General features: G+C 38.4%; 1 protein-coding gene across 1 annotated transcript; it reads right to left on the bottom strand.

Moving 5' to 3' along the window:
* Positions 1-6,027: 6,027 nt before the first annotated feature.
* Positions 6,028-9,148, bottom strand: LOC311051926 (claudin-18-like; the record flags this gene model as incomplete). The annotated part of the gene is made up of 5 exons (XM_084066654.1): positions 6,028-6,175; positions 6,395-6,508; positions 6,602-6,746; positions 7,447-7,611; positions 8,929-9,148. The coding sequence occupies 5 exons, from the start codon at positions 9,146-9,148 to the stop codon at positions 6,028-6,030; spliced, it is 792 nt and encodes a 263-aa protein (XP_083922780.1).
* Between the last annotated feature and the right edge of the window lie 2,476 nt (positions 9,149-11,624).

Here is an 11,624-nt window from a genome sequence, read left to right as displayed (position 1 = left end):
TGCTATATGTTATAACATTATTGAAGGTTATAATTGCCTCCTATGAAATGGGAAGTCATGTTTCTGGCATGTCTGGTCATGTGCCTCCTGTATTTCTAATTTCCATGGCAACCATTGTTGTTGTTTAAAAAAGCAGAGAAAGTCCCCTAAATTAAAGAATCACCCATTTAAACCTGGATTAGATTAGCTACACACACTATTGATATGCAACAGGGCCATTAATGTAAATTGGGTTTCATATTCAAATCACCAAGTCTTGTGATTTGTTGCGTGAATGGTTGTTTTTGTTCACCTCAATAGGCCCAATCACCTGGTCGATAAAAAAGAGGTAGTTGCCCCAACTTGCCCTCCCCTTTCACTCCCCTCCTTTAGTTTCAGTCAAAACTAAAACGGACCAATCATATTCAGGTTGATACCTGATTATACGTGACCCTGCTATATAATGCAGACCCACAAGGCCATCAGTCATCAGTGGACTTGGGGACCAAGCCAGCAGCAAAGGACTTTTGAACACTTTGATTTAACTTTGAGATGACTTCTCTACTCAACATGCTGTATGACGGCCGGTACATGGTGCACAATACCATAGGGAAGGGATCATTTGGAAAAGTTGTCAAGTGTCTTGACATACACACACAGGAAACTGTGGCTATCAAGATACTGACAGAGAATCTTCGACATCCTGATTATCTTCTACATGCCAGAGAAGAGGTAGGTTTACATTTATCCAAATATTCACGATTATTATGATTTAATAGGACCATCTAAATACTATGCACATGTTGGCCTATACATGTAATGTTAAAGCCTACGTACATTGTAGTGTATTTATTACATATATATTATTGTCTATACAATATTAATAACATAATGTATAGTTGTATTTACATTTAAATAATATTCTTTTGCCAGGTGGCCATGCTGAAGAAAGTGTGCTGTCTGGACCGAGACAACATTGTGCAATTCCACAACCACTTTTTGCACAAAGGACACGTTTGTATAGTCTTTGAGATGCTTGACATGAGTCTTCATGACTTAATGCTGGAGAGACACAGAGAGCCATTCTCTGTGATTGAGATGAGGCCCATTATACAGCAGGTAAATTCAGGACACCCGTGGACAATGGCAATGCCCATTTTGTGCCGTTGGTTTCTTTATTGTTACATCTTGTGTACGAGAACATAACAATTTTACTCTTACTGTATGCGCCTGTACACAAGTTGAATGGTGCACTGTTGCTATTTGAATGCCCACACCACTGTGCCTCAACATATTCATGCTTGTGTATATAATGCAACATTTACAGACAAAAATAACCAAATTAATATCACATCATTAAATATATTTATTATGGTCTTAATTATATGTATGACATACATGTATATTTACAGCTTGTCATGGCACTCAAAGCTCTGAAGGATGCACATATTATCCACGCTGACATCAAGCCAGACAACGTCATGTTGGTCAATCAGAAAGATCAACCCTTCAAAGTTAAACTCATCGACTTTGGCCTATCCATGTCTCTTTCTGAGGCCGAACACGCCCAAGGAGTTAAAATACAGTCTCGTTATTATAGGTAAGTAACTCAACTCAAATGTAGTACATCAATGTGTGAATACCTGTATGGTAGTGCAGTATAATTTAGTTTCTGCCTTATAATTGCTTATTTCATACAGTATCTACACAACTGCAGTTTGTTTTTCAGTTTGTTTAAAGCACTTAACATTGCAGCTTGCAGATGACAGCCAAATCAAAAGTTTCTAGATCAGATCACTGAGCACCATTCTCATATTCTATGTTCTATTATTGATTCACAGAGACGGTCCATTCTTATTTTGTGTTCTCCCCCCCCCCCCTCTCCTTACATTTAGATCACCAGAGGTTTTGCTGGGCCTCCCAATTTCCCAGGAAATTGACATGTGGTCACTGGGCTGCATCATGGCAGCTGGGGTTATGGGGCAGCATCTCTACTCCGGCAACAGTGAATACGATGTTGTGAGTATCTTACTACACCAAACCCTAACCCTATACTGTGTATATATAGTACTGCTGCTTTCATATAATGTACTGCAATACTTTTCATGATTTGAAAAAAGATTCCATGATTATGATAGTCTTAGGACCCCCTCAAAAACAAGATGCTACATCTCAAGGAGTTATTAATAAAGAATTTCAACACACAGTTAAGATCCCTAGGTTATCACAAGAAAAATATTTGAACTCAACTGTTATCTGATTGGATTCTTTGTTGTTTCTCTAGATGAGATTCATTATCTGGGCACAGGGCATGCCAGCGCAACACATGTTGGATGCAGGATTAAAAACTAGAATGTTCTTCACACTGGATCACAATAAGTGGAGACTTAAGGTAATTTTCACAGCAACCACCCCACCCACCTCCATCACCACCACCGCTTTGGCCACCTTGGTCAAAGTACCTTTGTAAATCTTTCATTTGAAAATCATCTAACAATATATTCTGTTTTCTTTATAGACACCAGAGGAGTATTGCTCTCAAACAGGCATCCAACCTGCAGATACCAGGGGCTACAACTTCAGCTCCCTGGATGACATGATAAACGTGGGTGGTCTTTGTTTTATTGGAGAAGTGAAGGCTGAGTGGGTTAAATGCATAACATTAAGCCAAGATGTTGTTTTCACTGAGTTGTAGCTAAGCCTCTTTACTGTTTTAAAATCCAGGTACACTCAGTATTGGCAGAAGATGAAGTCATAGACATAATAGTCTACATGGAGCTGATGAAGAATATGCTTCATCTGGATCCTAAGCAGAGGCTTTGGCCCAGTGAGGCTTTGGAGCATCCCTTCATCACCATGTGCCACCTAGTGGACTACAGGAGCTCCTAGTGAGTATGAACATGACCTTCTGATGGAAAACACAACTGTGATTTCTGTTAAGTAGAGAAAGCACGACAGATATATATACTTATTAAATTACTTATTGATTGACTTATTGACTGTCATTTTGCTTCCAGTGGGAAGGCATCAGTCCAGGCAATGAGCATATGCACTACTAGAGAGTCCATGCAGCCTGGCCTGCAATGCTCTGACGTGAGCCAGGAGGTGGAGACATCCAATACAGACACCACCTCCAGTGGAGTACTGCTCAGTCCCGACCTTCTCCATCACCAACACTCTGGACAGGAGAACTGGGAAGAGGAGGAGCCCATAAACCGGGGAGAGAATGAGGAGGACGATGAAGGAGTCTCCTCCTGGCCTGTAGAGCTGCCCCGTCCCACCTCCTACCACAACCAAGCTGAGCAGGAGTTTTGGGAGGAGGTGTGTCCCACCTCCTACCACAAGGAGGAGGAGGATGAGGATGAATCCAGCAAGGAGAAAGGCGAAGGGGAAGAAGTTGCAGCATGGACACAACCGTCAAATCCTGACCAACACTGTCAGTCCTCCTACCGCCAACCAGCTGGGAAGGAGGACTGGGAGGAGGAGACCGATGGTCGCCATAAAAAAAATAAGAAAAATATTTTTCATAAGTTACGGCGCGCCTGGCGTGGACTGCTCTCGTGCGCCAACATGCTGCACAGTAGAATGAGGAAGAGGAGAACAAAAGATGGCTGTAGAAGGAAATAGATTGTAGAAAGAGGGAGAGCCACAGCATTTGTCAATGAGTCTACAGGACATATCTGAAGTGAAAGTTTCCATTTTCTTATAGTGCTTCCAGTATTGACTGCATGGCAGATTTTTTTGGAAGACTCTTATAAAAACTGGAAATTGAAGTGAACCCGATTTAGATGGTATTTACTGTTGTTTCAACCATATGTCAAACTTGGACAAAACAAAATAGGTGCACAGAAGGGATGTCTTATTATAATATATATATTTTTAAATATACTATGTATAAAACAGTTGTCCTCCAAAGAGGGTCAATCAAACAAACAATCTTGAGTTCACAGAGCTAACAGAGACAATGATTTCAACATTGCATAATCATCTCCTGAATCTTCTAGTTCAAATACATTGTATGTCTGATGATGAGTGCTGCTTTGTCAATACTGAGGCGAGCAAGGAGCAGTGATGGTATATTTTAGCCAGCAGATGGCGCCAGAGTTTCAAATATGAAATAGTCTTCTCAAAATAGTGTTTTGTCAGTTTGGTGTCAGAGCTCAGTTTATAGCTCACATTTACAGAAACTCAGGATGAGGACATCCTAATGCGTTCAATAATTATTATTTTACAGGAAATAAACAAAGAAACAACAATGCTCTGTCGAAATTAGCTACTTCCGTTTTGGAGTTAGTTCTAAGCCACACTAATCTACAGTGTTTCCATTCACAGTTCTTATTTTCTTTTGTGACAACCTTGTTGATATTTTCCCCATGACACACAGAATTTGACCCATAAGGTAAATTTCTCTATTTCAATTCTATGTCATTAAGCCACATTGGCCCTTCATTTTCATTTATTCTTCACCACTTGCTCTTTGACTGTTGTTAAAGGCTTGTGGCATTGAATCAGAGGTTTCATTTTCAATCTCTTTCCATCTTGCTTTTCATAGTCACGTCAAGTCTCAATTTTGGGGCAATGTCGTGTTAATTCATATGCAATTTTGTCTGAATGTGGCTTGATGTTGTTACCACAGTGGTTCTCAACTTGTGGGTCGGGGGTCTTAAATTGTCACTTCACTGTCATCTGGGGTCCCCATACGATTCTTTTTTTTTTTGGGGGGGGGGGGGGGGGGGTAACAGTAAAGTGACAATTTAAGGACCTTTTTAATAACTCAAAAAGAAAGAAAGAAAAAGGAAAAATACTGCATCAAAAGTAATCAACAAACTATACCATACAAACTGGTCAAATATTGGCAAAATTGTAAAATAATATAAGAAAGAGGCAAGAGTTGTGAAAATAGCAGATCTACAAGCTCGGTTATTTTCAAACAAAATGTAATGTCTCAACTCCTACAATTCTAAGTGCTTGTCAGGGTGGGGGGTCCCCAGTTCAAATGTGATTATTTGGGGGGGTCGCCGCCTGAAAAGGTTGAGAACCACTGCTACCACACCCCACCACTTGTAGTGTGGGTTGTCTAATTCTCTTTGACTTGCTATAACAACATCACATAACATATCTTTGTTGTGTTTTATTGAAGCTTCACATGACACTGGACTGTCTAGTAGGACAAAGAGGCACATCGTTTGGCAGCCACACTCTAAATATGAATAATTTGATTGAAATACATAATAATTGATCCAAGATATCAATATTACAATAAAATTACATCTTAGGTCCAGCACAACACTTGCAAAATATCTTATAAACGACACCTAAATACATCGTTAATGGAGTGTCATTACACAGTTATTAGTCTGGTCTTCCTGGACTCCATAACATAATCTGTACACTTTGTGTATTTGCTACATAGCCTTAGCTAAATGTCTAAATTGTAGATTTTAGCACGATAATAATGACCACAAAAGTAACATATATTTTCAAATAAGAACTTCAACATTGCTATATTATACAGAATAGTAGTAAAAAAAAAACATACACAGACGGCTAAAGCATGCATCATCAAAGAGTAAATTAATATAAAATAGATGTACAGTCCTTTTGTACATTTTGTATATAGAATGTACATTTTCTCTAAAGCTCATAAAAAATGCATTATAACCATACTTATAATGCATTATAATCTGCGTATAATCATATTTATAAGAACTTATAAATGCTTTATAACAATAACTATAACACATTACAAAGTGTTTTATAATGACTATAAGGTCAAGTATAATCTTTCATAATTTCTGGTATTGTAATTATCATAGTTGTAGTACATTACAACATTACATTACAACAATACATTATAATCACTAGTATAGTCTAATTATAAGTCACTATAAGTGGTCACTGGATGCTTTAAATAAAGTAAGTATTGCATTATAAGTATGTTTATAATGCATCATAGACATGGGCTTCATAGGAAGCGTTACCATGATTTTTGGTTTAGTTCTTTTACTTATTTTTTTCTCAAGGGAATAACACACAACCTGTCATGTGCTACACATAGTCAAATCTTTGGGTGGACTGTCTTCCATCCACACTTGGGACCCTGTAAGAGTTATTAAAGGGCTGATGGGATCTTGAGTCAGGTTTGTAGATGGTGGTGGTGTGGTGAGAGGCAGGTTTGTAGGCCATCCCATCATACCTAGGGAATATTAAAAATAAGTTGACCAACATTAAATAAACCATAGGAAATGCACACATCCTGAAGGCTTATCACCGTGGAACAAGAATGGTATGGTAAACATAAGGGGAAAAAAACATAAATACTGGAACCTGTTGTTATTCACATAACATGAATGATTCCAATGGTACTCAAAACATTTTTCACTCATGTGTTGTGAAAGGTTGTGATATTACGCACCGCTGAGGCTCCTGTTGAACCATTCCACGACAGGCCACACACATCATGATTCCTGATATGAACAAGATAGCCCCACCGACCCAACCCACGAAGAGGGCAGGGCCAAAAGTGTACCTGAAAATTAACAATACATCAACAATAAAGGAACAGATACAGTTTCAGGAAGTTACATATATCATGATAATGAAATGGTTTCATTTAGATTACCTTGGGGTTAAATTTCCTGTGAGTCCACCTATGTTTGCTTGTCCTCCTCCATACATGCTCATTCCACCGTCTGCGTAAGTGGTGAAGCGAAAACTTTGCACAATCAAGTTAGCAAAGGCTGAAGCTCCAGCAATGCCACAGATACCTGAAAATAAATATGTTGATAATAATACAGTAAAAAATAAGAAAACTGAGGAAATAAAGTAAAATCAGCAAATGAAACATAGCAAATACAATTTCAACTACTGTACTAAATAAAGTGTTAAGAGAATCCAACAATAAAATGTAAAATCTTTAAATCATGGAAAGGCCATTCAATAAAATTACATAAAAGAAGAGATTTAAAAAAGACACTGATTGATAAAGACTGAGATCCTCAAGCAGGTTGTTCCAGAGTCGAGAAGCCCTGACAGCAAAGACATGTCACCCTTTTGTCTTCAGCCTCGACTCAGGAACAACCAGCCCGTTCCTGCCCAAGGACTTCAGGCTGGGCACAAGCTTATGAACAGTTAATAACTCTAACATTGTAAAATCAATCCTGTGCGTGTGCCTGTGTTTTATAAAGAAATGTTAATGTCTGATCAAGTTTGTTAGTTTGTATAGTATTGTACGTCTTTATATGTCTTGATGAATTGAATACATAGGACCACAATGGAAACTGTACCTCTGTACTTTTTGCAAACTGTTAATAAAGTATTCAGTCAATCAATCAAACGTGGCTCTCAGAGTTTTTAAATAAGACACCAAGGTTTTTGCCAACAGAGAGAGGACAGAGAGATGGCAGATTTTGAGAATGTAAGTGATCTGGGCCAATTAAAAAATATATAAAAATCATTATAGTGCACCTCCAAGGATAAACATGACCCCAGCTGTCAGAGACATTGTAGCTTTGATGTTGTCTTCCATGTTGCCCATTTTCAGACACTTGAGTGCAAAGATGGCGATCAGATCCCCGATTACTCCAAGAATGATTCCAATGATCATCAAGGCCCGCACGGCTTGAAGCAGAGCTGAAAGTCAAACATAATATCGTTTAGGAGGTGCACTTCTCGTGCTATATGCTCACAAAATGATTGTTTACAAATTTTTATACTCTCTAAGTTGCAAATGGATACATTAACCCGGTGTATTACTGTATATGGATTTCACAACATACTGAAAATTGAAAAGTTAAATTATTCTTTACATGAAATATTGTCACTTTGAAGGCCATGACACTTTTATTCTCATCATGGTTAAAGGACCTCCGTCATTCCCTGAATATGTCCATAGAAATAGTGAACGCATCAGCATTGTACTAATATCCTTACCTGGTAACCCAAGTATGGTAAAGTATGGTCTACACTGTGTTGTGCCATACGAAGTCCCTACACATGAGTTCCACAGACCGTTAAAGGTGTAAAAGTTTGTTATAACTGAGCTAGAACGATCTTGCAAACTCCACATATCCATTGCTGTCGCAGCCGATATCAGAAATCCCCCCAACATTGACAACATGAATCCTGTTAACTGAATCATTGAGACGGCCATTTTAGTAGTCTCACTCAAAGACTGTTAGCTTGCTGCCTGTGTCATGGAGTCATGAGAAGGTATTGTGTCGAGGTAGTGTCATCGAGCTTCCCATTATGTTTTGTCTAAGGAGGAACAAGGCTTATCAGATGTTGACCAATAATCTCTATGAGTCTTTGTTTGTGCCAGTTTCGGGAAATGGCGGCGCATTTCCGCCGTTGAGAAATGAAGGGTGTGGTTTGACTTTTCATCGTTATCTTTTTGCCATCACTCTTGATAAATGTAAAACCAGAAATTACTAGGCCTAAATATTTTTGTATCGGTCACCCACTCCAGTATCTTCGCTTAGCTTCTGACTAGCGTTATACTGTAGGTACTTCACAAATATTCACAAACATTTTGGGTAATTTCTGTACTACAATATACAAAAACTAATAGAATACGCACATCACTTGGTTGAGGTGCTGGAAAAAGAATAAACCTGCACACTCATCTGCTCAAATGTAATTTAATGACAACGATTTGAGCCAAGGCTTTTCATCGGGTCTGAAAACTGAAAACTGTACTGCAGTATACCACATACAATGCAAGTGAATAATCCAACATGTTGAAATGCAGTCCTACTAATCACTTTGAATCCATCAAATCTACAAAATGTACCCATATTTGGAATTACTATTGCATGTGACACCAAACCACATCCTACACTGACAAACCCAATATTTTGTAACTTTTTTTTTGTTTTAAGTGGCCATGACATTTGGATGATGCTCATGGTACTTTGTTGGTGATGGTTCAGAACTGATAAGAAGGCTTACTTGGCAGGCCCAGAATGGTGAAGTACGGACGGCACTCGGTGAAGCCGGAACTCTGCCTAACACAGGAATTCCACAGGCCAGAATAAGAGAATACGGCGGTCACAGGGTTGTCAAAGAGGTCTTCTGTGGCCCACATGTCCATCCCCGTGGCAGCAATGATCCCTGCTACCCCTAGTAGACTCAGCACGAAGCCCATCACCTGACAGATCGTAGCCGCCATGGTGCTCTGTGTTCTCACTGCTGTTGAAGGACCAGGGAAAAGCTCTCGAAATAGAAATATGGCACCTGTCCTGTGGCGTCACCTGCACGCTGTGCCTTTGACTCTATATTTGATTATGATACTGGCGGGTTTGAAGTTGGAAACGACTTTACCTGTGACCCTGAGTGTTTGCACACAGCCCAGTCAACAAAGTACTGTAATTGGGTGGAGCACTTTAGTATCGGTGATTAATTCTGACTTCCGTAAACGGTTGGTTTTTAGACTGCACTCGAAAGTCGATGCACCATATGTCACTTTCACGTCATTTTCTTTTTGCTTGTGTATCTCAGTATCGGTTTACTAAATTATGAAGCAAACTATAAACAAGGTTTTAAAAATCCTTACTGATGTGCACTTCTTGAACATAATCCATGACAGGTGATCGTTTTGTCAAGTTTTAAACTCTCATTATTTGTGTGATTTCCTTCAAAATCACTTCAGAAACAATATCTATAGATAGAATGTGGCTTAACAATACAAAACCTGTTAACCAGGGTCCCCCAGGGATGTATACTTGGTCCCCTCCCTTTTCCCCTCTACACCAAATCTCTTTGCTGAAAATAGCCGATCTACAAACTCACAACGCTCTGCAACGCAACGTGTTATGAGTTTGTAGATCTGCTATTTTTACAGAATTAAAGTAATTTATACAGAATACTTAAAGTGAAGAAAATATTAAAGGTGCAGTAAGTGATTTGTTTTGTTAAAATAAGTGTTAAATGGCTCTTTTTTTCTGATAGTAATCATTGCTATAGAGTGTTTGTTCAGTAACAGAGGTCTCTCTGTCTCTCCAGCTCTTTAGTAAACAGAAAATGTCCCTAGCATTTTCAAGTCGGGATAACAATTTCATCCAATCAGATCAGATCAGATTCAGAGTACTCATACAGGATACAGGATATACAAATGAAATTGGAGGTGATGCCACAACTAAATGAGCAGAAACTGGAACACTAAGATTTAAGCTGATAAATAGGTACTTTCTCCTGATTGGATGAAATGGGCCACCCAGATGAAAATGAATTTTCTGTTTATTAAAGAGCTGGAGAGACAGGGAGACCCCTGTTGCTGAGCGAACACGCTATAGTAATGATTACTATCAGAATAAAGTTTGAACAATGTACAACAACAAAAAATCTCACATCAGGCATTTAGTTTCAAAATATTTGTTTTGGTCATGGGTGGTATGGCCGACTTTAAAGGACCAAATATCCCTTAACTATTTATTATATGCTGGGTATCAACAGAGGTGGACAGTAACACAGTACGAGTATTGTACTTAAGAACAGTAATTTGTACTTTTGGATACTTTTGAAAAATATTTTCTAAAGAAAGTACTCCTGCACTTTAAGTCAAGTACAAATTTGACAGAGCAACTTTCACTTGTACTTGAGTAATATTTGACCAAGAGTGTCTATACTTTGACTCAAGTACTTGGTTTACTTGGGGAGTACTTTGTCCACCACTGGATATCAACATGGATATTGTGGCATCCAGGGTTTTGGCGGTCTGTGTACAGGTTGTGGGTTCACCACACAGTTATCATAGCATAAGCAGTATTTACACAGTTGGAAACTACTCCATTATCATTCAAGTGAAACAACGCATGTAATAATATTTTATACTGCTTAAAATAGAAAGGAGGTGTCATTCACTGCTGCTGTTTTTCCTTTTTATCCTTTGTACATATAATGTTTTGTATGTGTTGATGACATGTATTATTGTGTTATGTATATGCTATGCCGATGAATTGAATACATAGGACCACAATGGAAACAAGTCCCCACAACTTTTTTGTGTTATCCTTTTAGCCTTAATATCTGACTGTACCACATTCTGTTTACATCTTTGACTAATAGAGTATTCAATCATAAAAAAAAAATGGTATTGGTTGTGTTTTTTATTATTTATTTATATTCTTTTACATATTATCCAGCAAAGCAAACAGGCAAACGAGACAATATATTATGTTATAAGAAGAGAGACATTGATAACTTTTTATAAAAAAAATTGAGTGGAAGATGCCATGTTCATAGTTATTATTTTCTTGTTTCTTTCGGTTTTCTGTTATTCAGTCCTTTCTATGTTGTTCATAATTTATTACTTTTTACATATCCTGTCATTTTATTTATGCTCTGTGTGACACACATACAGTACATATATGGTTTCATTGGCTGGTTGTGATAGCAACACCCAGTGACACTGTGTTGACAGAGTGGACCTACAGTACTGTATAGTTGTGCCACCATCAGCCTGCCAAGCAAAAGTAAACACTGAACACTGATATGATTGTAGTGAGCTGAAACCAATTTGCCTGTGGCTGATACCATACGTTGGGGAGAACCGTGCGAGACACCTGCGTTAAGAAGAAACTGGGTTACAGCCTTTGCTGTCAGATGTGTCTCAGTATACAGATACATAATTTGAACAGGCTTACTTG

This window comes from Gymnoscopelus microlampas (assembly GCF_963454915.1).
Source record: "Gymnoscopelus microlampas genome assembly, chromosome: 9".
Classification (NCBI taxonomy): Eukaryota; Metazoa; Chordata; class Actinopteri; order Myctophiformes; family Myctophidae; genus Gymnoscopelus; species Gymnoscopelus microlampas.
The sequence above is the reverse complement of the archived record's forward strand: the minus strand, read 5'-3'. Positions and strand labels throughout refer to the sequence as shown.